This window comes from Nycticebus coucang, chromosome 14, assembly GCF_027406575.1.
Source record: "Nycticebus coucang isolate mNycCou1 chromosome 14, mNycCou1.pri, whole genome shotgun sequence".
In the NCBI taxonomy this organism is placed as follows: Eukaryota; Metazoa; Chordata; class Mammalia; order Primates; family Lorisidae; genus Nycticebus; species Nycticebus coucang.
Genome location: NC_069793.1, coordinates 8,033,703 through 8,060,235, shown reverse-complemented (window position 1 = coordinate 8,060,235; position 26,533 = coordinate 8,033,703). Strand labels below are relative to the sequence as shown.

General features: G+C 57.0%; 2 protein-coding genes across 5 annotated transcripts; one reads left to right on the top strand and one right to left on the bottom strand.

Annotated features, from left to right (window-relative positions):
* Nucleotides 1–580: 580 nt before the first annotated feature.
* Nucleotides 581–20,256, bottom strand: PLCB3 (phospholipase C beta 3). 4 transcript variants are annotated; one of them, XM_053560649.1, is made up of 32 exons: nt 18,707–20,256; nt 15,967–16,044; nt 15,653–15,721; nt 15,426–15,566; nt 15,153–15,232; nt 15,019–15,072; nt 14,856–14,931; nt 14,652–14,752; nt 13,648–13,814; nt 13,428–13,574; nt 10,822–11,062; nt 10,558–10,642; nt 10,292–10,478; nt 8,909–9,114; nt 8,200–8,296; nt 8,031–8,115; nt 7,647–7,771; nt 7,205–7,359; nt 6,966–7,127; nt 6,261–6,360; nt 6,080–6,184; nt 5,765–5,856; nt 4,305–4,458; nt 4,180–4,215; nt 3,902–4,094; nt 3,356–3,557; nt 3,196–3,272; nt 2,993–3,082; nt 2,844–2,901; nt 2,450–2,536; nt 2,156–2,373; nt 581–1,188 (listed from the first exon to the last, which is right to left on the bottom strand). In XM_053560649.1, exons 1-31 carry the CDS (start codon nt 18,803–18,805, stop codon nt 2,170–2,172), a joined length of 3,753 nt encoding a protein of 1,250 aa, XP_053416624.1. In that variant the 5' UTR covers nt 18,806–20,256; the 3' UTR covers nt 581–1,188; nt 2,156–2,169. The 4 variants fall into 4 exon arrangements, with proteins under 4 accessions (XP_053416624.1, XP_053416626.1, XP_053416623.1 ...); XM_053560651.1 differs by having other exon boundaries at nt 3,356–3,509; XM_053560648.1 differs by lacking the exon at nt 581–1,188 and having other exon boundaries at nt 1,790–2,373.
* A 3,781-nt stretch (nt 20,257–24,037) lies between these two features.
* On the top strand, nt 24,038–26,420 carry PPP1R14B (protein phosphatase 1 regulatory inhibitor subunit 14B). The gene is given in 6 exon segments (XM_053560711.1): nt 24,038–24,086; nt 24,089–24,195; nt 24,197–24,478; nt 25,582–25,665; nt 25,965–25,997; nt 26,088–26,420. Coding segments are annotated over 6 exon segments (609 nt in total). The 5' UTR covers nt 24,038–24,052; the 3' UTR covers nt 26,157–26,420.
* The last annotated feature ends 113 nt before the right edge of the window (nt 26,421–26,533 follow it).

The following is a 26,533-nucleotide window of genomic DNA, read 5'->3' as shown; positions in this document are numbered from 1 at the left end:
GATAATTTCAAAAGATATTTCTGTTTTACCCGTAAGGGAAACAGGCTCTTTTTGAGTGGCACCCAGCCACGGAAACCAGGTAGGGCTCTGGGCACCAAGCGGAGGGACGGGCTGTTGCTTATCTCTAGGATGGTAATTGGGAGCCGCAGCCCGTCCTGCAGGTGGAGTTCCACACTCTGCAAACCGTGCCAGGGTTCCCAGGGGAGGGTCATTTGTTCCTATTTGGGTCAGTCCTTGCGAGCAGCTACTGTGTGGCCGGCATTGGGCCAGTGCTGCTCAGGGACCTGGCAGGACGCTCAGGCGGGAGCCGGCGGAAGACTGGGGACAGAGAAGCTTCACACGAGGACCTGGCGCGGAGTTAGGGCTCAGCTCCAGAAAGATTTATTGGCGCCCTCCGTAGCCCAGGCCAGGGCTTTTACTGAGTACACAGACATGAGTTTAGGGCTGGGGAGAGGGAGGCTCTCTCTGGTGGGAGGAGGAGAGCTAGAGCTGCGACCTGCAAGTGAGGTGGAAAATTGGGCCATCACTCCCGGCAGGAGAGTGGAGCCATGAAAGGAGCAGCACAGGCCAGACTTCAGAAGGGCTGGAAGGTCATACCCAGGAGTTGGGAGTTTAGCTGGTTTTTGAGGACCCAGGAACCAACATGGAATGTTTTGTAAGTGGAGGGGAGCCGGGTCAGGAAGGTGGGCCTTGGCTATTATAGGGCCTAGACACTGAATACAGGGGAGTAGGCAGATTTGGGGATAGGACCAAATCTTACAGCAGAAGGGAGGAAGGTTGGGCAGTGGTATTGACCCTGAGGGAGAAGGGCCTTACTCCAGACAGGTTTCTCCAGCCTCCCCACTCCATCTGTTTGCCTGAGGCTGCAACAAAAACAAAGCAAAGCAAACACTCAATTGGCAGGAGATAAGCCCAGATAAGAGGCTGCCTTCCTCTGGAGGAGGGAGTCTGTTGCTTGCCAGGAAGCTGGGCGAGGCCTTGAAGAGGTGCCAGCCTGACCCTCCTGCTGCCCAGCCGCGCCCTCTCCCTCTCCGTGGGCTCTGCACTGGTTCTGAGGTATGGAGCAGATCCTCCAGGCTGGCCGAAGACAATCTGCTATAGAGGGTCCAGGCCCGCCCTGCCTCCGGGTTAGGACTCTTAGCTGTAGCCTGGCACACGTGACATCGCTCTGGGCCTCCATTTCCTCATCTGTAAAACAGGCACAACATCTCCCTCACAAGGATGAGATGGATGCTGGGTGTTCCAGCCCCTGAGTATGTCTGTGACTGTCAGTTTCCCTTCTGTCAGGAGTTTTCCAGGAGACTGACTTCCCACCTATCTCTGAAAAGCCAGGTCCCCTGGTGTTGGGCAAGTCCTGAGCTCTCTAGCTCTACCCCAGCCCATCTGTCCTGTGGTAGTCATCTGCATGGGGGGAGCCCCGGAGCAGCCCCCGCGGAAGATGCTGGGTGTTTGGGTCATATCAGGCAACAGGAAAGGGGGTAGGGGAGGCTTTCTGAAGCAGAGCCCTAAGCCTCTGAAGAGAGAGCCTAGGAGGGAGAAAGGCAATGGGTGGAGGGGAACCAGGAGCAATGGCCTGGGATAGGGGCACACAGAAGCAGGCAGTGAGGAAGGCCACTTGAAGACTTGTAGGCCCTGGGCAAGGCCACCTCAAGTTCAAACCAGCAGCCTGGGGACCTGACTAAACCCACCAAATGGCCACAGCTCATTTTATGAATGAAATGGAGGTCCCAGAGAAGGTGGCAGAGCCAGACCCAGAGCCCTCTTATCTTAAACCACACTGTACACAGGGTCCCTGAAATCCACTTTTATTCATGTAAAAAAAATTCCCCAAAGAATAGAGAAAGAATGTGACCCCTACTTCCCAGAGTTCTGAGTCTCCATCCTGTGCTCCCTATGAAGTGTGGGAGATGCCAAACTCTGGGGTTTGGGTTCTACAGGGAGCAAGACTCAACCAGGCCCTTCGCTAGGACTGAGGGCAAAAAGGAAGGCCGGGGCCTAACGGGGCACCAGGAGGATGAAGGAAGGGGGTTAGTGTGGGATACTTGGCCCAGGTTTAAAAAAATAAAATTTCTAAAGATAAAAAGTTTTAAAAAAAAAGCATTAGTGTCTTCACCTCCTGCCCTCTGCCCAGTGCCCACCCTGGCCCTGTGGCCACCTCTTGCTCAAAATTCAGAGGTGCGTGTTCTCCTCCTGGCTCTCCGAGTCAGCACCGAACAGGTGCCCACTGTTCTGGGGTGTGTGACTGTTGCTGGCACAGGCCACCAGAGGCCCGTCCCCCAGCCCCTCCATCGTCTCGCCCAGCAGGCTTCGGCGGATCTCCTGGGGCAGCCTCGCCCGGTGCTCCTGACATTCCTGGGCCAGCTGGTCCAGCAGCTGTGGAGGACAGGTGTCACAGGCAAGGCCAGGCCCCACAGCACCCTGCCTTTTGCCAGCCTCACCGCAGCCTCACCTTGGGCTCCTCTTCGGCCAGCTGTTGTAGGACCTGCTGCTGCCCAGCCACAAGGCGGTCATGTCGCTGCTTCTGGGCTTCCTCCAGCTATGGGGGTGGGCAAGGGCTCAGCTGAAGAGGCCCGGACCATACAGTTCTGGCTGGGCACAGAAATCATGCAGGTGAAGGGTCCCAGGATTGTGTGCCAGGTTTGGGAGATGGCCAGGCTCAAAGACTCCAAAGCCACAGGGAGCAGGTGGTTTGCTTTGAATATAATGTGGGCATGAGGGGGCTGTTGGGCCTCAGAAAAGCCTCTAGAAGTCCCTTGACGGCAATGTGGCACCAGGCCAGCCACCAAGGAGATGGGTGTCTAATGAAGGAAGGAAGAGGGTGGGGCTAGTGTGGCCTCACTCACCCGACGGATGGAGTTGACTGACTCAGTGATGTGCCGACGATTAATCTCTGTCAGTTCCCTGCGCAGGAGCAAGTCAGGATGGGCTCAGTGCCCAGGCACCTGCCCTGCCTCCCCAGTGCCCAAATGGCTCCCAGTCCTGACGCCCTTACGCCTCCTTCTTATGTTTCTCCCTTGTCTTGGCCTCTGAGATACTGTTGTGGCGCTTCCTGTCCAGGATCTTCTGTAGCTCCTTCTTCTCCCTGGAGAAGCCAGTGGGAGAGGAGGAAGGGTCAGAGGCAGGACTAGGGACTCTGCCCTCCTCCTGGTACCAGGGAGTCCCCTGCCCCACCCACCAAAAATCCTTTGCCTTCACCTCTCATTCATCTCCTTCAGCCTCTTGAACTGAGCTGTGTGTGCCTCCAGGACAATCTCCCTGAGCCGCTGCTGAGCCTGTTGACATAGGTAGCCAAGAGGTGACATAGAGCTGATGCCAGGAAGAAGACTCTTCCTCACCGCCACATGCTGCCCCTCACCTGTTTCAGGTGCTCCAGCCTCCGCTCAGCCTCTGTGTCTGCCTGGGCCTCCCTCAGCTCCAGCAGACTTTGCACCTGCCTGTTCTGGAACTCTTGATACCGCTTCACCTCTTCCTCCTCCTCCTTCATGTCCTCCACGTCACCAGCCCCACCCCTGTGGGGAGAACCCCTCTGGGCTGATGCTCCATCACCTGGACTTGGGCTGGGAGGGTAGAGGGAGGGCATATCCCAGCAGGCAATGGCAGATGCCATCCCATGGGGCCAGGTCTGTTATGCAAACCAGGAGGCCTGTTAACTCCATTCAATTGATGGGAGCCTGTTTGGAGAACATGCCTTTCATGGGGGACATCAAAGAGATGTCACCTCCTAAGGAAAGGGTGGACCCTGTTGCAAGAAGTCTCCTCTATCTTCCTTGCATCAAACCTTCCCCCTGGGGATCAAGAAGCAGACCCTGCCATCTCTCCCTGCCCACGTGGTATGGTGACCCGTGTGCACACACCCCTAACATCCATGTCAACACAGCATACAACCAGTCTGGACACTCACAGGACACCTTGCCGGTGCCGGCACCTGCTCTCAGCCCGGGCCTGGGCCAAGCCTTCGAGCAAGCGGCGAGTGAGGGTGACAGCCTTCCGCTGATGCTTCTTGTACAGCTCTCGTAGGTCTCGCTCTTGCCGGCTGCGGAGCTTGACCAGAGTCTTGTGGCTTTGGAGCTCATCCAGTGGGGTGGCAGCCACCTCTGGAAGCAGCAGAGCAAAAGTGGGCAGGGTGGGCCCACCTGCAGTCCCACTCCCACCAGGCAGCCCCACCTCCACCTACCCTACCTGAGAGGATGCTGGCAATGAGGTCATCCCGCTGCCCTGGAGAGCAGAGGCTCCCTGTGAGAAGCTGGAGGGCATGGTGGCGGGAACCACTCCCCTGAGCCCCCGGGGCCCCAACTGTTCCTTACCTGGGCTGCTGAGGGAGGTGCTGGTGGGGGAGGTTGTGGGACCTGGGGGTCGGCGGGGGGAGGCAACCAGTGGGCTAGGTGTGGGGTTTAGGGACACCTGGGACCCCAGCTGCTGAGATGGGCTCTCCTGGCACATCTCAAGGCCAGCCTGAGCCTGTGGGGAGAAAAGTGGAAATTTCCTTTCCAGAAATGGCATTTTCTTTGGGTCCTCTATCCTCCACAACCTCTCAGAGCTCCCCAGCGCTCTGGTCAGCCTTCTCCAGCCCATGTGGCTGCTACACTCACTGTAATTAGGGCTGTCTGGACACCCACATGAGAAATAAGCCAGCACAAACTAAAGCTTTCTACACCCCTTTTCCATGTGAAGTGTGAGAAAATAATGTAATGCCAGGCCCACTGCATGTGTTCAAGAACTCCCAGATTCTTCTGGAAAGGGCTGAGCCAGCCCCGGGGAGTCTCTTCCCGTCTCCATGTCCCTCCACCCTTGCTCACAGTTGCATATCTTCCTTGTTGCTCAGCTCCTGATTAAATCAATGAAGGAAGCGACCGCAGAGCGGGCACCAGCCTCTCGGCTAACAGCTCTAAGCAGCCCTAATTGCAGTCATTCTTCACCGCCTGCCGCAGGCCCCATGGGACTGGGTCTGGCTGTGCTGGTGAGCCTCTATTCCTGACCCTTCCCCACGGAAGCCACCACGCTCCATGTGCCCTCCTAGAACCCCACACTTTAAAGGCTGTGGCTTCACACCAGACTAGTGAAGTGGCAGGAGCATCTGTGGGCCTGGTTTGGGCCCTGCTTGCAGCTAGAGGAATTCTAGTCCAGGTCTGACCTGAAAGCTTCTCAAATACAAATGGGTGATTTCCATCTCCTCAAAATCCTAAGGCCTCAAAGGCTACTGAGCAAGAGAATCCAAAGCCCCTGCCCCATGCATAAGGATCAGTGTTGGTGACAGAGAGATGCAGGTTCAAGACCCAAGCCAGGCCAGGCCATTTTTGAGCTGAGCAACCTCACACAAGCAACTCAGTGCCTCCATGTATGCTACCCCTACACTGAGGATGGCAGCCCCCAAACTGGGTGGTGGGGGTTACTGAGCCAAGAATGTCATAAGGTGCATACTAAGCCTGGCAGAGAGCTGATGCTCAGCATTCACTTGGCTTTGCATTCTGGTTTGAGTGAGACAAGAATCCAGAAAGGGGTACAGGCTCCCCCAGCAGAGGGGAATGGGCATGTGAAGGAAGGGCCCTGAACAGCCCACCCCAGGGGAGCCAGGCCATGAGGTTGGGAGTCATCTAAGATGGTGTGATGGGGACTGTATGGACTTCTCCACCAGGGCTGGGCCCAGGAGCCCATACCTCCTACTCCACCCACACCCACAGCAGTCATGTCCACTGATCCCTTGGGTCACAGTGAACCTGCACCCTACCCAGCCAGGTAGGCCTGTCCATGGTGCTGCCTGGCTCACCTCACTCTCCCCAATGAGGGCAGCCAGCTGCTTAGCCCTCTGATCCATCAGGCTGACGTGCTTAATGGGGTTGATCAGGGCCTTGGCATAGTCTAGGAGGAAGCAGAGGCAAAGGTCCCAGAAACAAAGGCCCCCAGGCCATATGGTCCCCACCAGCTCTGGTCTGAATGAGAAACTGAAGAACTTGCCCTTGGGTTTATTTGCCACCCTGAATCAGGGCCACTTGGCTTGGCCACACCCAAGCCCTGGTGGCAGGTGGCAGCATTGTCCCCCACTCTTCCCAGCCTGGCCTTGCCCTGCTTGCCCTCAGCTTACCCTGGTGGTCATCAGGAATGTAGTCTGAGGCCTCAGTGTAGATGAGCAGAGCTGGCAGGCACAGTGGCTGGTTGGCCTCATTCCGCAGGCAGACATAGTGGTACCCTGGAGGGCAGGAGGGAGGGTCACTGGGCTCAGCCAGATCCCCACACACCACCTGCTGTGTGTACCAAGGCCTCACCTGAGCGGATGGCAGAGACAGGCAGGATGCGGTGCCCTACGAATTTGCCGCCCTCCTCAAAGGCAGCAATGCGAAGTGAAGCCAGCGTGGGCAGTACCACCTGTGGGCCCAAACTGGTGCTGAGCCATGGAGCTGACCACAGCCACCGAGGACAAACACTCAGAGGAGACCTTCGGGTGAGCTGACCAACAACTGACCATCAGTCACCATCATATTTAAGGGGATGGCTGATTCACATCTCTGTGGCCTGGCCCACAGTGACCAGTGGCCATCAGGGCCCTGAGCCAAGAGCACAGCCAGACACCCTCAGAGCCATCATGGGCAGGTCTGGTCATTGCCAGCTTAGAAACTATAGAGTAAGCTAAGGGTCTTAACTGAGAACACTCTAGTCTAGGTCGGGAGCAGAGGCCCCATTGTGTGGGACCACGGGAGGCCTGAAGAGCCGGTGGGAGTCTGGGGTTGTGATCTCAGGTAAGGCCCTCCTGCTTGGAGAGAGGCAGACTGTGTCCATTCCTCACAGAGGGCCATAAGACCTGCTAGAACCCCCCTCCCACTCTTTTCTCTGGGACGTGCAGGGCCAGGGAGGTCCCTCAGTGCCCCTACTTGTGATCCCAGTCACCACTAGCATGCCTGATTCCTGCTCCCACACTGAGCCAAGGGCAGGTCTGGGTTGGATCTGCCTGTGCCAGGTGGGGCCAGGCTCACCTGAGGGAAATCGAAGGGTTCCTCGTCCCACACAGGGTTGAATGAGTTCCCCTGAGAGGTACGAGTGCGGTACTTGCGCCGTGTGTCCACAGGAAGACCGAACATGTCTACCTCCACGTAGATGCCCACCTTCCTATCGGACAGGAACTGCCCCGAGATCACCTGGGGGTGCGCAAGGTGAGGCAGCTGCTCAGAGTCCTGTCCCCAGGACACCCCAGCCTGAGCCCTCTGGGGCCCACCTTGACCCGCAAGGCATTGGCCACGATGCCGTCCACGATGACCTCAGTGAAGGGGTCGAAGGACTTGTCTGGCCGCCGCATGAACTCGGGCTTGAGCAGGTACCCGCTGCGTCCATTGTACTCAAATACACCCGCGTTGAGCTGCATCGCCAAGTCTGGGGGTGCCATGGGGAGAGCAAGAGTCAGGCAGGACAGTGCTGTGGGTCGTGGAGGACCAGGGTCATCAGGGGTCAGTGGAGTCCAGGGTCTAGGTTTGGGGTAGGACCAAAAGGCACAAAGATCAGACAGATGAGGGGGCTAGAGTCAGCTGTGGCCAGGAGCTGGGGTTAGTCAAGGTCTGGGTTAGGCCAGAGCACCTGGGATTAGACAGAGTCATAAGTCCATTCAGGCAGGACTAGCAGGATTAGGGGTCAGAATTCAGTAAGACTAGGACCGAGCTCACCTAGGGTCTGGAAGTTGAGGGCGACGAGTTGGCAGCCCACATTCCAGAAAAGCTGCGGCATGTAGTTGGAGGAGTCCACTCGGGTGCCCTTGGGGTAGATGCGGCTTAGCTGCTGCTTGTTGTATCTGAGGTTGGTAGTCAGGGGCCACTGGGGTGCCAGTGCCCAGCCCTCTGGTGGCCTCCAACTCCTACCCAGCCTTCCCAGGACTCCCACTGCTTTCGGCCTCTGCTTCTCCCCCAGAGACCATATGGACCTGCCCAAGCCCCAGCCTGGGGTGTAGGGGCCAGGACAATGTGCAGGTGGCATAGTGGGAGCAGGACATCTGGGCCAGCCCCTGGGCATCCTTCCCTGGCTCGCCTGCTCCCAGCACCTCAGAAGGATACTCCACAAACTCCATGGGGCTCTTGGTCAGCTGCTCCATGGCCTTGGTCTCCACGAAGGATGACATTTCAAAGCACTTGTTCCTCTCTGGGGAGTGGGCAATGAGAGGGAGTCAGGCCTGGCAGGGGCAGGCATGCCAGATTCCACCCATGCCACCCACCCCCTACTCACTTCGAGCAGCTTCAAAGGACTTGAACTTGACAGGCTCAATGTAGTTCACAAGTGTGGACATCTCCTCAGTGGCATTGACCTCACTGCTGGCTGTGCCCTGAGGCCCCAAACCCAGGATCAACAAGGCTGCCCCTACCACCAGACCCCTCAGGATGGAAGCACTGACCCTCTGCTGCAATCATGCTACCCTGGCACACCCAGACAGCCTCCTCCCTGGGGCCTTACTAACACACCCTGAGCCCCTCCCTGCCCAGTTCACCTCCTGCCTCCTGGTCACTCCTCCCCTCTCTGATCCTCAGACACTGGAACCCCTCAACTCAAGCCCAGGAGTTCAATTGCCCACATGCATGTGATTTCCATTCCAGCCATTCCTTCCGGTCACCACCTTGCCATCACCCCTCAGTGGCTCATAGGAGCCTGGAAATCAGGCTTTCTGATGATGACCTCTGGCCTACCCTGCCCACACCTCCCTGACTCTGGAACCGTCTCAAACCTAACCTGATAGGATAACCAGATCGGTCTTTTCTGGGCCACTCCTTAATAACTCTTCAGTGCTCCCCTCAAAGCAACAGTCCCTCATCTGGCACTGGCCCCCTCCTGCACACTCTGGCCCTTCCACAGGGTCCTTGCACCTGCCGTTCCTGCTTCCTCAGGCCTGCCTCAGGTAGAATACATGCTACCACCCCACCTTCCCACCTCTGGGCCTGACCTCATCTGTTGTTGGCTTTTTGGGGTCTGTCTGCTCCTCTTCATCCTCATCTTCCTCCTCCTCTTCACGATCAGCAGGTCCAAAAGCATCGGGGCCCCGGTTTAGGCCCTCCTCACCCAGAGACTTACGAGGCTCTAGGCTAAGCTTCTCCAGCCCCGGCTCCTCCCCATTGCTCAGGCCTGGGCAGCTGTCAGAGCTGGGAGACCCTGCAGAAGATGGGGCCACAGGGGTCAGGGGCCAAAACTATACATAGATGTGTAGGAAACCCAGACAGCTTATTCCCAGTGTGTGCAGAGGTTTATCAGTGGGTCAGTCAAGTGGTACTCTTAGGGCAATGTGGCTTGGAGAGAGGCCAGAGGTCAGGGGTCAGATGGTACTAAACCCAGTGGCAATTCAGAGGCATCACAGGTCAAAGGTGAAGGCTTGGAGTCATACAGAAAAGGAAGGTATGTAGGATGGCTCAAAGGGATGAGAAAAAAGTAGGGTATGGTAGCCTTAAAAGTGGGAATAAAAGATGACATGGTAGGGTTACAGGTCAGGGTAACCTGACCAGGTAGGGTACTGTCAGGGGTCAGTCAAAGCCATATCCAAAGAAGGGGTCAGGGATCGGATGCAAGAGGTACCTAAATAAAGTGAGAGGTCAAAGATTAGTGTTTTGTTTTGTTTTTGAGAGAAGATCTCACTCTGTTGCCCAGGGTAGAGCGCCATGGCATCATCATAGCTCACAGCAACCTCAAACTCTCTTGGGTTCAAGTGATCCTCTTGCCTCAGCCTCCAAGGTAACCGGGACTACAGGCACCTACCATGGCTTGTTTTTCTAATTTCTTTTTTTTTTTTTTTAAAGACAGAGTCTCAAGCTGGGTAGAGTGCCATGGCGTCATCATAGCTCACAGCAACCTCTAACTTCTTGGGCTCAAGCGATCCTCTTGCCTCAGTTTTTCTATTTTTAGTAGAGAGTCTCTCACTTTGCTCAGGCTGCTCTTGAACTCCTGAGCTCAAGCAATCCACCTACCACGCCCAGCTCAAAGATTAATTTATAAGCAAGTGAGTGAAGAGACTTGGTGGGGGTCATAGAGCAGGGGCTGAGGTCTAAGAGTCTCACCAAAGTAAGGGATATGGGTCACTGAGGTCAGAGGTCAGAATTCAAGGCCATAACCTGGTTGGGGCAGGCTCTGTGAGGTGGGAGGCTGAGGGGTCAGGAGTTGGGCAGAGACAACGGCAACTGGGGAGTGGCTCCTGAGGTGTGCACCTGGAGCCAGGGGTCAGAGGTCCCGCACGCAGCTGAGAGTGGCTTGACTGGGGGCTAAGGGCTGGGGCAGACTCAAGGGAGACAGGAGGGCAAGGCAAGGCTAGGGCAGGACAGGGCTGAAGGTCACGCCATACCAAGCTGGGGGGAGGAGGGCTCAGTGGTGGCGGAGCTTTCACTCAGGGCTGAGTTGCTCTGCTCCAGAGGCCGCTTGCGCACGGAGCTACTGGGGGCAACGGTGCTAGGACGGTGTCGCTTCTTGTTCTTCACCAGGATACGGCCCATCAGGTCCTGAGGGCTGGGCAGTGGGACCCCTGGGGCCAGCTGGGCAGATGAGGGCAGGTCAGGGTCCACTGGATACCACTCATCCCCATGTCCCCTCCCTGGCTATGAGCCCCCATACCGGGTGTTTGTCCAGTGGGTCAATGAGCAGTGCGTCCCCAAAGATGGAGCGACAGTATTCAGCCATCTTGGCCTGCTGCTTTGCACTGTGGTGCCAAGATCAGAGGTCAGAGGTTCCTGGGGGCACCTGGGGTCCATGGGGCAGGTTAGACACCACAGGGCTGGAGGACAGTCCCAGGGTTGTGGGTCACCAGAGTAGCGCCACAGTGCTATGGTAGGAGGTCCATCCCTGAGTTCATAGTGTCCCCAAAACACAGGCACTCACGAGTCCACGTGGTTCTCAAAGGAGAGGATGACCGGGTAGGGTGAGGTCTTGAAGGCGGACTCTGCGATGGCCTCAAGCACATCTCGCAGGGGCACCTCCGTGGTCATGGTGAAGCCATGGGTGATGAAGGGCTCCTCCTCAGGTGGCCGCCCCTTCCACACATCCAGCTCCACACAGCGACAGCCCCACAGCAGTGCCTGGCGGTACATCTCCACCGACGAGGTCCCTGCCAGCTGCCCCGCTGCAGGTGAGGCTCCGTCACTGTGGCTGCCTGCCAGCCTGGCTCCATGTATAACTAGGCTGTGCTGGGGACACAGGGGCCCCTGCGACAACCCAGTTCATCCCCAACACATGGTCTGGCCAACCTCAATCACTCAAATTCACCATGGAACCACCACTATTTCCCCTAAAAGCCCCTAAGTGGGCACAGTCCAGGCATCTATCAGATGGATTCCTACACTGAGGCTCACCTTCTCTCAGATGAATGCCCACCACCCACCTACCCCACCACCCTGAACAGGGGAGTCAACCCTGCCGCTTACTATAGCTCCCCAGGACCCTGACAATTTTTCCCTCTTTTCTCTCCCTCCGCCTACTCTGCCTTAACACAGCCTCCACCTCCTGCCCGGGGGACCATGGGCCCTTCCTTCTCCTAATCCATTCTCTTTTTTTTTTTTTGTGATTTTTGGCCGGGGCTGGGTTTGAACCCGCCACCTCCGGCATATGGGACCGGCGCCCTACTCACTGAGCCACAGGCGCCACCCTCCTAATCCATTCTCTATAGAGCACTTGGTGTCATTTTTCTAAAACAAATCAGGTCACATCACCTTCTCTGTTTTACACCCTCCAAAGCCTTTCCCTCCCATTCAGGATAAATCTAAAAGGTCTGGTCAGCCCAGTGGCTTACACCAGCAATCCTAGAACTCTGGGAGACCAAGGCAGGTGGATTGCTTGAGCTCAGGACTTGGAGACCAGCCTGAGCAAGAGCAAGACCCTGTCTCTTCTAGAAGGGCACTGGCCACATACATTGAGGCTTGCGGTTTGAGCCCAGCCCAGGCCTGCTAAACAACAATGACAACTGCAACCCCTCCCCCCCACCGCTTACCCTTGCCCCCCCAAAATAGCTGGGTGTTGTGGCAGGCACCTGTAGTCCCAGCTACTTGGGAGGCTGAAGCAAGAGAATTGCTTTAGCCCAAGAGTTGGAGGTTGCTGTGAGCTGTGATGCCACAGCACTCTACCGAGGGCGAGACAGTGAGACTCTGTCTCGAAAAATAAAAAAAAAGAAGAAAAAAGAAAAACCAGCCTGGTGGTGTAGTGGACACCTGTAGTCCTAGCTACTTGGGAGGCTAAAGCAAGAGGATCACTTGAGCCCAAGAGTTTGAGGTTGCTGTGAGCTATGACATCACAGCACTCTACAGAGAGTGACATAGAGAGACTGTCTCAAAAAAAAAAAAAAAAAAGCCTTCCATCCCTCCAGCTCCAGCCCTGCCTTTCTCCCCAGCACCTCTCTCACCATGCACCTGCCTCCAGCCTACTCCTCATCCCACCTCTGTTTTGCTTTGTTTTCATTTTTTTTTGTTTGTTTGTTTGTTTGTTTTTTGTAGAGACAGAGTCTCACTTTACCGCCCTCGGTAGAGTGCCGTAGCATCACACTGCTCACAGCAACCTCCAGCTCTTGGGCTTACGTGATTCTCTTGCCTCAGCCTCCCAAGTAGCTGGGACTACAGGCACACACCACAATGCCCGGCTATTTTTTTGTTGCAGTTTGGCCGGGGCTGGGTTTGAACCCGCCACCCTTGGCATATGGGGCCGGCGCCCTACTCACTGAGCCACAGGCGCCGCCCTTGTTTTTATTTTTTTTTCTTCTTGAACTCAAGAGCTCTTCTTGCTTTAGCCTCCTGAGCAGCTGAGACTACAGGCTCCTGCCATGAGGCCTGGCTAGTTTTTCTATTTTTAGTAGAGATGGGGTCTCACTTTTGTTCAGGCTGGTCTCGAACTCCTGAACTCAGGAGTTCCACCCACCTTGGGCTCCCAGAAAACTAGGATTACAGCATGCGTCACCACACCCAATCCCTTTTTGCTTCTTAAAAACACCAAGCAGGGACTCAGCACCTGTGGCTCAAGCAGCTAAGGCGCCAGCCACATTTCCCTGAGCTGGCAGGTTCGAATTCAGCCCGGCCCACCAAACAACAATGACAGCTGCAACCAAAAAATAGCCAGGCGTTTGGCGGGCACCTGTAGTCCCAGCTACTTGGGAGGTAGAGGCAGGAGAATCGCTTGAGCCCAAGAGTTGGAGGTTGCTGTGAGCTGTGATGCTACTGCACTCTACTGAGGGTGACAAAATAAGACTGTCTCTTAAAAAACACCCAAGCAGTCCTACTCCAGGCCTTAACAGAGGCTGTTCCTCTTGGCTGCCAGCTGTTGCAGGACTCAGCTCTTCCCCATGGAAGCTTCCTCAAGCACCGTGAGGCATGCCAAGAAGCCCTGTTTCCTAAGCACTGGCTGACAAATGAGCGATGACCCGAAAGAATTGTATCCCAAGAGGAAGGGGAGCAGTGCAAAGGCAAGAGGGCAGAGGTCATGGGTGCTACCCTCTCCCCACTCACCTGTGAGATAGGTGTTGTGGGAGGAGTTGATGAAGTAGGAGCTCAGCGGCTGGGTCATGTCTGCACTCAGATCCAAAGCTTCCAGGGGCAAGATGCCATTCTCCTCACCTCCCAGGTAGCGGCTAAAGCCCTCCAGAGACATCTGGTCTAGGGTTGGGGGACACCAGGGTCAACTAGGGCACTTCCTGACCACCTCACCACCTGTATCCCGGTTGCTTACCTCGCTCCAGAAACTGCTGATTGGGCTCATACTTCTCGATGAGCAGCCGGGCCTGGGAGGGCCGCAGGGGTGGGTACAGCACCTCATTGAGTCTGGGGTCCCGCTGCTTCTGGTTGATGAAGTCCATGAGCTGCTCCAGTGTCAGATACGGCTTGCCCTTGGCACCTCTGGAGGAGCCAAAGCCAGGTGAGGTTGCAGCCTCAGCATCTGCCACCCCCTCTCCAAGCCCTCACTTGGACAAAGGCATCAGAAGGCTCTGCCACTCTGAGTGAGACTTATGACGAGTCACTGCCCCCTCTGCGTTTGTTCCCCCTCTACTCTGCTGGCTACTTGGCACTGTTAAGGCAGCAGAGGGAGCTGGCACTAATATTAGCGAAGGGCTTTGGAAACTGCCAAGTGCTCAGCCCACGACCCTGTGCTTCCAGATTCCAGACCCAATCTCAGCTGTAGCCCTCACTTGCTGTGTGAGGTCAGGTGGGTCCCAGACCATGTATTAGCCTTGGTTCTCATCAGCACAGTGGGCTGATTAAACCAGCCCTGGCTCAGGTGGCACCTGTGGCTCAGGTGCCGGCCCCATATACCAAGGGTGGCAGGTTCAAATCCGGCCCCAGCCAAACTGCAACAACAATAATAGCCAGGCATTTTGGTGTGCACCTGTAGTCCCAGCTACTCGGGAGGCTGAAGCAAGAGAATTACCTAAGCCCAAGAGCTGGAGGTTGCTGTGAGCTATGACACCACGGCACTCTACCGAGGGTGACAAAGTGAGACTCTGTCTCTTAAAAAAAAAAAAAAAAAACAGCCCTGGCAAAGGGTTGGCCCACAGCTGTCCATAACAGCTGCAGAAATGGTGGCTCCAAGCAAGGGCACATCAGTGATCAGTGACAGGTTCTCCGCCTGCCCCTCCCTGGCCTCCAGCCTCCTCTCCTCCACACTGGGCTTCCAGGCACACTGAACACAGGCCAGACCCAGAGCACAGGGCAGGAGGGGAGCCCAGCCCTACTCACATCTCCAGCAGGATCTTGTCAATGTCTGGTCGCAGACACAACTTGTTAAGGAACCGCTCGAAAATCTCCAAGGAAAACTCATCGGGCCGAATGGACTCACTCTGGGGGCCAAAGGGTATGGGGTGAGACCCCAGGAGCAGTAAGCCACAGAAAGGCAAGTGCCCACTGCAATGCCCTACCCATGCCTGCCCCTGCACCACACACTCTGTTAAAATTGAGGCCACAGGATTCCAGTGCAGTCTCCACTCTCTTCTTGTCTGCTGAGAACATCTTCAGGACGCTGATGCAGGTGAGAGACAGGGTTAGTGGAGGGGCAAAGACCACCAAGGTCAGGCCAGAAGAGAAGGTGCTGAGAAGGGGTGCTCACTTCTTGACTGGGATCCGTCCATCCTGGTTTACTTGCAGCTTCAGCTTTGTGTATCTGGGGACATAAGTGAAGGGGTCACACCCTGAGAATGGCCACCTGAACCCAGACACTCCCCAGGGTAGCCCAGGGCTCACGCTTTGCGCAGGAAGGTGTTCCGGGAGGCATTCTGAGCCAAGATGTTCATAGCCAGTTTGAACAGCTCCTCAGACCAAACCTAGGGCACAGCATACATAGGAAGGGGACAAGTGGGGGATCAAGGGGCTGGCCTGGCCATAGCCCAGGCCCAGACCTGGGTCTAATACACAGCAAGCCAGAGAGCAACCCAGAACACACAAGTGCCCAGTAAGTGATGACCGATTCAGCAAGTAAGACAGTGACCCCTGGCTGTCCCCTTTGCCCCAGCCTACCTTGGCCGTGTCATCTTGCACAGCCATGAAGTTCAAGAATATTGTGTTCACTGGGTCTGGCCCAGCCACCACAGTCATCAGCTTCTCTTCTAGCCGGGCATCAGGGCCCCCAAAGCCCAGCACTTCCCGGATCTTGGGGTCCTGAGTAGGTGAGAGCCAAGAGTTAAGAGGGGTGTCTCAGACCCCATGCCTTGATCTGGTCCTTAGACTTGGGCCCCATCACTCACCTTGGGCAGGCGGGCATAACGGCCCATCCGTGTGTCCCGGATGGAACTTATGTCCAGTGTATCCACCTCCTGGGGAAACCAGATGCTGGGGTGGGTCTGAGAGGCCACCGGCTGAGAGCTAGCAGCCCCTGAGCTCCCCACCCAGGAGGGAGTAGCCACCCTATGGCTGCAGCACCAGCCTCAGCCCCTGTCCTTAGCACTTCCTGTCTGGGAAACCACAGGAGAGGTTGACCAGCAGCTGGGCCCTGTGGGCAGGACAGGGGGTGTGGGCAGGGCCCTTGGTTTGAGCAAGCTGCATCAGCACCTGCCCTCACCATATTAGGTCCTGTCCAGTACAAGAAGAAGCCATTGGGGTCCACACGCAGAGTCACCAGGTTCTGGCTGGAGGTCTCCTGGGGACAGCATAGGATAGCAGAGGTCAGGGAGTAAGGGCAGCAGCCCAGGCTTAGGACTGGGGCACCTCCAGTCATCCACCCCAGTGTTAGTGCCAGTGAGTTAAGATGAAGCCTTATCCAGCCGTCAGGTTCTCTGCGGTTGCCTACAGCCCTCAGGACAAAGCCAATGTCCTCGGCATGACATTCAGAGCCTACAAGTTCTGGTCCCAATACCTTTCCCAGCCTCGCCTCCCATTCACCCTAAGTGTCTGCTACATGGACAATTCTACCTACCCTCTCCCCATCTCCCAGCCTTGCTTCACTATCCCCTTTGTTAGGACGTCCTTTCCTTCCTTCTCTACCCACAAAATCTGACCCAGCTCCTGAGAAGCATCCCCAGCCCCCACTCTGGGCTTGGTTTCCTCAGAAGCTCTGGTATCGCGATGGTTGGAGCCTCCTATATCCCCCTAATTCAGCTCACTGCATAATGTTCATGGGGTGAAAGCAGAGGGTTCAGAAGTCTGACCCCCACAGCGCTCTAAATCCCTTGGGACACCATGATGACTGGCCACCTCTCAGTCTGCTTCAAAGTCCATTAACTACCACCCTGCACCTCCTGGGATCCTCACAGCCTCAAGGCTCACCCCCAGAAGCACAGAGTCCACCCAAAAAGAGATTTCCCCTAGTCTCAAGACCAGGCAGCAAGCTCTGCAGCTGGCAGAGGGCAGGGAAGTATGTGCCAGCCCCTTTTTCTGAGGAGAGCCCAGTCCCTGGCACCCTCCCAGGGCCACCCGTGTGACTCGGGAAGCAGCCAGAGGGGGTGTCATCAAGAGCTCAAAGGCTTAGACACAGCTAGGGCCTGAGTAACCAGGTGACCATAAGTAGAATTGTCCTGACCCAGGCTCCTCTAGCCAGAAGAGGACCCCACCTCACCCTGAGTGCTCTAACCCTAACCCCAAACTGTTATTCACTGTCTGGTGGACAATGCTGTCATCATTAATATAACAGCTCACACATGCTATCACTACTGTGTGCTGAGTACAGTAGTACACACATAACAAGTGTGAATCCACTTAGGCCTCCTGACGGCCCTATGAGGTACAAGTTTTTGTCATTCCCCTTTTATAGACAAGGAAACTGAAGATGCTCCTTAGCTTGCCCAAGGTCAAGAAGAGGAGCCAGGACTTGTATGCAAGCACTGTGCATCCAGTGTCCTGTGACCTGGGAGGTACAGAACCAAGACTCCAGCCAGCCTCCTGTCCTCTGCCACACCCCACTATGGGGCCTGAGTAAGTCTTCACTTTCCAGACCTCAGTTTTCCTCTTCTGGAGAATGGGGATTGAACCAGCCCCGCCCATTGCAGGTTTTGCTTACAAAAGACAGGAGTGAATCTGGGGACTGAAGGGACAAGAGGCCCCCAAACTTACCTCAGTGTGCTGACATCCATCCCCAGCACCCCAAGGTACTTCCCACCCTGTCCTGGGTCTGAGCTCCCCCCAAGGCTGAGTTAAGGGGGAATTTTTGTGGGTACTGCCCCCAGGGCCCCTCCCTCCCCAGGGTCTGGCCTTCAAAAACAGCCCAGGCCCCCTGCTCTCCATTCCCAAGCCTTTGTCAGCACCGCCCCCCCACCCCCAAGCCTCTCTCCCTGTTCCCACTTCCTTATTTGGGTTTATCACACTTGAAGGAAAAGGGGAAACTTTTCCCTTTAGGCAGGCCTGTGGGACGGGTCTTCAGTGGCCCCAGGCACCGTGAGCACCGTTCCGCACACACCTGCCGCTTCAGGCCACGCCCCCAGCCCCTCCCCCAGGCTCCCACGCCTACCCGCCCCACCCAGCCGGAAAGGAGCCTAGAGTCTTCCAGGCCTGTGGCCTGTCTGGGAAGGAGCTTCAAGGAAGCTCTAGCAGGCCCGGTGGAGGCCCTGGGGAAGGACGGGCCCAGGGGGCAGGGGCAGGGGACAGGACGGGCGTAGGGAGCCGCAGATGGGGCTCTGGCGTCCAGGATGCACCAGGGTCAGGACAAGTAGAAAGGAGGGGCAGGATTTATTGGGGTTAAATGTTCCGGGCTAAGGAATGGGGAGCAAAGTTCCCGGCTGTGGAGAAACTTAGGGGGACAAAGTCTCCACTAGGGCATGAGTTGGTGCTACCACCTGAGCAGGGAGCTGGGCTGGGATCCAGAAGCAGGGCGAAGGGGTGCAGCCAGAACAAGGTAAGAAAGTGATGAATGGAAAAGGATCGTTCAGGCAAGAGCGCCGGCGAGAGTAGGGTCCCAGCGGCACCCACCCAGAATGAAGATGCCCTGAGCCAGACTGGCGGCCGGGGTGTTCCAGCCAAGGAGTAGAGTGCCGGGCAGAGGTCTGGGGACCAGGCCAAAATCTAAGAACCAGAATTAGTCTGGCAGGGAGTGGAGGGAAGGGTGCAAAGGGGAGGGGGATTTATTGGGGTTCAAAGTCCCGGCGCCAAGGAGTGGAGAGCCAAATTTTCCAGAGCTCAGGAACTGGGGAAGAAGGGGGACAAAGTCTTCATCACGGGGATCACTGGGGACTCAAGTTTCCGGAGCTCCGCCACGCTGGGACAGGGGCCGCCATGGTCAGTCGAGGCTGGAGTGGGGGGTCTCCAGTGTCTGGTCGAGCTTGATTGAAGGAGTCCCCGGATCTGAGTGGAGCAGGAGCCGCCGCGCTTACCTCGTCCCATTTGATGAACTTACTCCCGCGTCGCAGGGTCTCCACTACGGTGGGCGGCTCCAGCTGCAGCGCGTGGACGCTGGGCCTGGCGCCCGCCATAGCCGGGCCAGGGGTGGGTCGGGAACCCACGGAGCCCCAGTGGAGACCGTGGGCGCCGCTGCTCTCTTCGCGCCCTCCCGCGCGGCCCGCTTCGGCCCCACGGCGTCAGCTCCCGCCGGCCAGTCTGTCCGGGACCGACCAGAGACTCGGCGGGGCCCGGGTGGGGCGGGGCCGGGGCGGGGCCGGGGCGGCACCGCCTCCTCCCACCGCGTCCGGCCCGCCCGCTCCGCGTCGGCTCCCCCTGGCGGCCGGGGCGGCGACTGCAGCTGGAGGGATTGGGCCAGGGGTACCGGGACTAGGTGGGGGTTCAGCAGCTCCTTGATTCTTCCAACCAGGGGTTGGAGGAGGCCTCTGGGGCCGGCAGGTGTTGCGGGGCCGCAGCTGGAGCTACTGGTGTAGGGGGTACTGCTTAAGGCGGACCGGGGTCAGCTCTCTGAGATTTCTGAGAGATGGAGGCTGGGGTACTCTTGGAGGACAGAACTTAGACCGAGGGTCACAGTACTCTGTCCTCCTCCCAGCTCCTCGCTGAGTGCTGAAAAGGCCACTCCCACTCCCCAAGTGCCCTCGCTTTGCCTCTCTGTCTCCAGCATCTGTACTGTCCCCCTCCCTGGGAGCACTTAGCTAGCTAATGGGCCTCCGGGCGGCAGGCGCCCCTCCCCCGTCCCTATCCCTGGGAGGCTGGGCGCCTGCTACCACCTTTGAGGAGCCAGGCATCCCGGCCTTCCAGAGCGGGCTCTAGAACACCTCTTCGTGTGCCGAAGACCCTCATGACTTGAGACTTGTCAATGTGAGCCTCTTGGCTGAAAACTGCCAGAGGAACGCTAGTTGTCTGCCCAGAGAGGTCAGAAGCCTCATGGGTGTCCCCAAAGGAAAAGGGTTGAGGAGGGGCTCTGTCTGCAGTGCCTGGCTCATAGCAGGTGCCCTGAAATCTGTGTTCCAGGGATGGGAGGAGGGAAAGGCACATGGGCACTGGCATGGGTGGGGGCTGCAGCCCCTCCCGCAGGGCTTGGCTGGGGGGAGGTTCCTGCCTGGGGGCCCCTGTGGGAGCCCCCCCAATACAGAGGCAGTAGCAGCAGCTAGTTTAAAGTAGAACTCATCCAGAGGGGCCAGCCAAGTCACCTAGAAACCCAGAAAGAGATGAAGCTGATTCTGAGGGGAGGAGGGTCAGCCAAAGAAGAGCTGCCCTGCAGGCCCCTTTGCCCCAGGCTCTGAGCACCCCCCCTCCCCAAGAGTCCTGCCCTGCCCTGGGGTTCCTCCAACTTTAACCTAGTGAATCTCCTTGCCTTTGGGTATGAAGAGGAGGGCAGGGTCTGATTATTATCTCCACTTGGGGCCCAGAGGGGAAGGGACTTGTAGGAGGATTTCAACCCTCCAACTTCCTGCCTCCACTCCCTGCCCTTGAAGAAACGGGACAAGACTTGTAATCCTCTTTGTCCTCTCTTACCAGGGCTACAAAGCAAAACTCTTCAGAGACCCAGGGACCACCAGACCTTATTGGAAGAACATAGCTCTGCAGCGTAGAGATTGGCTTCTGCTCCCACAGGTCTAGGTTCAAATCCAATTCTTGCTAGTGATAAAACATAGTCTCTCTGTGCTTCAGTTACCTTCTCCAGAAGTTAGGGGTTGTTGGAGGATAAATAAGCAAAGAAGTGGAGAATGCCTCCCACCCCCCTTTCAGGCAGTTTGACATCTGAGTGCATATGGGGGCATTAGGGAGGAAGAAAGGACATAGGTCAGCCCTGGGGCAGGCGATTCTGCCAGCCTGTGCCAGGGTTAGCAGAGCCTGGAATCAGGGCCTAAACTGGGGATCTGAGCTGTGGGCCCTAGGTTTTAGACAGGGGTACTTCCTAGAAGCATTGGGCAGCAGCTCCTTGAAAAATAAACAGAATGGGATCCTGTTTCCTGGGCCAGAATCTCTTCTCCAGGCTACCCTTGTGTCTCCTGAGGCCAGTGCAGCCCCCATTAGAGGGCTCCTTGCTTCCGAAACTCTCTCTTCCAGCCTTAGTAATGGTAATATGGTTTCTCATCAAGCAGTAAGGGTGGAAGGAAGGCTGCCTTTCTGGCCTCTACTATTGATTAAGGGAGAAGTCTTGGCCCACAAGACTCTCTCAAGGGCCTCTGCTTCAGGGATGCACTCTGGTGGAAGGGAGCTGGGACTGGTGAGGGGTGGGGCTCAGAGGCCACTGCCCAAGGCTGGGAGGATGAGGAACAGGTACTTTCAGTCCCAAAAGGGCTAAGGATGGAGGGCTCTGGTTGGGTGGCACAGGCCTCTGAGCTCCTGCCCCCAAACACTGGGAGGTCAGGATCATTAGCCTCCTGGAAGAGGCTCAGGGCAAGTGAGTAACTTGCCCACAGCCTCTCAGCCTAACCAGGCAGGGTCAGGATTTGAACCCAGTTCTTCTACTCCACGGCTAAGTTTCTATGCAGGCAGCCCAGCCTCCAAGAAGGCTACAGGTCAGCCTGCCCATCTGTTCTTGCAGTGGGTGGCCATGGGAAGAGATGGGATGGACAGGAATCTGGGTGTGCCGTGGGAGTGGACGAGGTGAAGAGAGGAAGAGTCAAGAAGACTCTCCCTGCCCAGAGAAGACCCAGAGGGGTACTCTGACATTTGGAGACCTTCACACAAACCCTGAGGGGAGGAGACATAGAAGGTCCAGGGTCAGGGTCACAGCATCTCGAAGGCAGAGCTGGGGCTGGAGGTCTTCACGGTATGCAAGCCCTACTCCCACAGAAGTTATTGGGCATTAGGAGCTGTTGAGCATGTTTCTCCTCTAATCCCAAGGCCCAAAGGAATGCTTGGGAGAGATGACCTGCCCTTTGTACATGGGTAAAGTGATCCTCCTATCAGGCCAGGCTTGTAACAGGAGGATGGAGCTCCCAGTGGAGCAAAAGGGTCCTGCCTAATTGCAAAAGCAAGAGTCAGCCCTTCCCTGGCACCCAGGCTGGCTGTAGGAAGGCTGAAGCCAGAGAAGGGACTATTAAGGCAAGAGGCACCTGCTCACTCTACCCTCCTTTGGAGTGGGTCCTATGAGCCCATCCCCCACCAATGCTATAACATCTCATGCTTCATTCCCAACCTGTCTTCTCCTTGGTTCCTCTCCCCACTATAGCAGCAGTTCTCAACCTGTGGGTTGCAACCCCTTTGGACTGTATGAAAGGTTTGCGGCATTAGGAAGGTTGAGAACCACTGCCCTACAGGATAAAGGAGGAGCCTAGTCCTGAGTCCGGATGCAGCACCAGCTGTGTGACCTTGGGCCAATCCCAGCTTTTCTCTAAATTCCAATTGCTACAGATGGCTTCTCCCTCCAGCATCAAAAGAGAGGGTGTCTGTGAGAGGCTGGAAAGGAAGCACTACATCTCTGACCCTGTGAGGAAAGCATGAGCCTGCTGTCCTTGGAAACATCACTGGGGGCTGCACAACCTTGTTAGGTGGTGTCCAAGGGAAGGTGGGGCTATGAGTATAGACTTTGAATCAGGGCTTTGAGGCACACAGCCTGGGTTCAAAATCTCAGCTTTTGCCTTATCTAGCCCTATGACTTAATTAACCTCTGTGGCATAATAATTGAACTTTCCACACATTTTCCTATATTAATCTGTGACACAACCTTCTGAGGAAATGAAGGCACAGAGGAAACTGTTAGTGCTCTCTCAGTTGTTCTATGGATCCAGCAGCTTACTGTGAGTTTGACATACTTCAGCAGGTATCAGGTTATTTGCCTAATACACGTGGGTTTGAAGACTAGCCAGACTGAAGCCTGGGCATGAACACCAAACTAAGTCCACACAGGTCTTGGCCTTATGGAACTCAATCTAGAAGAAGGCAGATGATGAACAATAAATGAGAAAATTTAAAGATGCATAAAATCAGGGCGGCGCCTGTGGCTCAGTCGGTAAGGCGCCGGCCCCATATGCCGAGGGTGGCGGGTTCAAACCCAGCCCCGGCCAAACTGCAACAAAAAATAAAAAAAATAGCCGGGCGTTGTGGCGGGCGCCTGTAGTCCCAGCTACTCGGGAGGCTGAGGCAAGAGAATCGCTTAAGCCCAAGAGTTAGAGGTTGCTGTGAGCTGTGTGAGGCCACGGCACTCTACCGAGGGCCATAAAGTGAGACTCTGTCTCTACAAAAAAAAAAAAAAAGATGCATAAAATCAAATAGGATGAGGGAATTGGATGCACAGTAGGCTTAAGAGAGGTGGGCTAGAGAGATGTTAAGGACAGAGGCACTGCAGGGCAACGATCTGTGGGAGATCCAGTGCTGGGTCCTCGAGATGGAACCAACTGGGTGGGGGTCCTGATTAATGCTCATTAGGGGCCTCCTGTTATCATTACCATTATTTTATCACGAGTCCTGGTTCCCCTCACTTCCCAGCTCTTGAGCCCCTTAGTTTCCTTCTTTGTACACACAGAGGTTGCGGAGCACGGAGGCCCACACCGGTGGCGGTGAGCCCTGGGAGGGCGCCCCAACAAGTTCGCGCTTTCTGGCTCGGGCTCTGAGGTGGGGGAGGGGTGGCCGTGCGGACTCGGACCCGCGTACTACATTTCCCACAATCCGCTCCCAGCGCCATCTTGGCCGGTGGGCGGTGGCTGCCTCGGGTCTGGCCCTTCCGGCCGGCGGGCTGGTTCTGCTCACCCCCAACCCGTGGAGGGCGTAGGACTCCGCCAATTAGGGCGTCTGGGCACTTGAGCTACTCCTGCCAGCCCTTTCCACCCCTCCATCCCTGAGATCCCAGTCCACGTGTCGGTCCTTGCGGAGAAGCCCGCTAGCACTTTACTAGCCAAGGGCCGGAGGACCCAGAATCAGGGGGTCTCCACGTGTCCTCACCAGACTATCTCCCTACACACAGTGTCCATTCTCCTCTGTTCACAGATGGCTCCTATTCCTGCCTCAATGAGAGCAGAATGAGGAAGGGTCCAAAGAGGGCTAGGCTCAAGTGGGAGTGCAAATCCTGTACTAGGTGCTTAGAACGCCTGGGTTTGGGGCTGGAAGGTTATTTAAGGAACTGCTACAGCCAGGCTCCAGCCCTTACCGACTAAACCCTCCTTTAGCCCCCGCTTGGCGGCGGGGTGGGGTGAGAGGCCCGTAGTGAGACGGGCCCTTTAAGGGGGTGTGGTCGGGGGGCGGAGGAAGAGAGTGAGACAGAGAAAGCGGCTTCAGTGGCGGCGGCTCGGGCGGCGGCCGCGGGGGACAAAGGGCGGGCAGACCGGCGGGGAGGGGGCGGGGCGCGGCCAGGCCTGGCCCGGGGGCTCCGCATGCTGCAGCTGCCCCCGGGCGCCCCCGCCGCCGCCCTCGCCGCGGAGACGCGCGGAGCTGATCCCCTGAGCTAACCCGAGGCAGCGGCCAGGAGCCAGCCGGCGGGCGTCCGGGAGGCGGCGGCGCAGGGAGGGGCCCGACGCGCGCACGTGGCCCCGGTGGCCGCCATGGCGGACAGCGGCCCTGCCGGGGGCGCGGCGTTAGCGGCCCCGGCCCCCGGGCCGGGCAGTGGCGGCGCAGGGCCCCGCGTGTACTTTCAGAGCCCCCCTGGGGCTGCAGGTGAGGGCCCGGGCGGTACGGACGATGAGGGCCCAGTGAGACGCCAAGGGAAGGTCACAGTCAAGTACGACCGCAAGGAGCTACGGAAGCGCCTCAACCTGGAGGAGTGGATTCTGGAGCAGCTCACGCGCCTCTACGACTGCCAGGTGTGTTCCCCACCCTACGCCGACACCCTAAAAACGGTCTCGGGTCGGTTTGCTTAGGAACCCCACTGTGAGCCCGCCTGTCACCGGAGTCAATGGGCGCTCCGCTTCTGTGCACTCCCCGCCCCCAATGTATGCTCTTTTTTTTGTCTGACCTAAGTCACTTCTATCTTGTTCACTGCCACAGACCCTCTCTCCCTCGTGCCACTCCCCAAGTCAATCTAGTGTCCTCGAAAAAGTGTCTAGGGATAGCCTATGTCTTGGGTAAGAGGCACGGAGCTAGCCTGGACTGGCAATGGGAGGTCTAACCTGCCTACTGCCAGCTAACTTAGACCTTGGCTGAAAGGGGTTAGTCTGGTTAGTGGGGGACTGGAAAGGGCCTTGGCAGTTCTAAGGAGCTAGCCTGGAGTTCCATCTTAGCATGTGAGCAGGTTAGACCACTCTCTCGTCTCTCGTTCTCCACCCTATGACTCCCTGGTTGCTCAGATGGTGACTCAGGCCCCCGGGGGGCAGGGTGGGAGAGTGAGCTTGCCCTGTATTGCCTACCCTAGCCCAGCCCTGGAGTGCAGCTGGTTCCAAAGAGGATAGCAAGCTTTCCCAGGGGGTGGGGTGGTGGGCACCCCCTCCATCACCAAAGCATGGGTTCTTTGTTTCCCCTTTACCAGGCCTGGGTCCTTCCCACTGACCCCTCACCCTTCACTTCCTCCACACTCCCGGGAAGCTGTGACAGGTGTTTGGGGGAAGGGAGGGGGGTGTGACGAGCTGGGACAGCTGGCCCCACCATTGCTCTGGTGAGATGGGGGGCCCGGATGTTGGGGAGACACATCTGCTGGGTTCCCAGCCCAAGGTCTCCAGCTCTGGCTCTCTGGCCTTGTCTGGCACTCTGGGTGCCCACTGGCAGGGACAGGAAGCTCCCCCTCCATTGGGCAATTTGCCTTGGCACGAGCCTGATCTGTTTTCTTCCTCAGAGCAGCTGGCGTTGTCTGCCAGGCAAAGAGGGCTGGGCTCCTCCTGAGGTAGGCAGGGACATCAACCGAGAGCCCCTCTCACAACCTCTCTCCCAACTCAGGCCCTTGTCTCTCCCTCCTCCCCCACCCCCACCTCAGGAAGAGGAGATCCCAGAGCTGGAAATTGATGTGGATGAACTCCTGGACATGGAGAGTGATGATACCCGGGCTGCCAGGGTCAAGGTAAAAGAGGGGGTGATGGCCTGGGGTATAGGGCTGCCTGGAGGCACTGTCCTAGGGGAAACAAGGCTCTGAGCCGGGCCTTCCTTGGTCTAAGTCAGCCAGCTCTGTGACCGTAAGTCTTAGCTTATGTCTCTGGCAAATGAGGCTAATGCTACTTACTTGCCTAACTACATGGCTGTAGCATCTCCCGTGCCTCAGGGTGACCCCAGTCCCTTGGAAGTGGGTATAGGTAAACTCTAGGCCTCATTCTTGTGAACTCACTGTGTACTCATTCCGCCCACCCACCAATGCCCTGCTAGGAGCTGCTGGTTGACTGTTACAAACCCACTGAGGTAAGTGGTTCCCCAGAGGGTGAGGTGAGGGGAGCCCAAGCTCCTGTAATCTTGGGGTCTGGTCTCACTAACCTTCACCCTCCTGTCCAGGCCTTCATCTCTGGCCTGCTGGACAAGATCCGGGGCATGCAGAAGCTGAGCACACCCCAGAAGAAGTAAGGGTCCCCGACCCAAGTGAATGGTGGCTCCCACAGGACAATCGCAGCCCCCCAACCTCGTAGCAACAGCAATACTAGGGACCCTGTGGCCAGGCCTAGTGCCATGAGCAGGGCTCCTTGTGCCCCTGGCCCAGGGGCCTCTTCCCCTGTCCTCAGTTTTCCACTTTCGGGGTTTTTTATTGTTATTAAACTGATGGGACTTTTTGTGTTTTTATATTGACTGCGGCGCGGGCCCTTTAATAAAAGCTAGGATATGCCTTTGGTGAAGCTAACAGGCTTGGCTGGTCTCTTTTAGGGGGGTCAGGCTACTTTACTATTGCTGCCAGTGCAGCTTCTCCCCAGGTGACCGCAGGCCTTCCTGAGGGCCACGTAGTCATG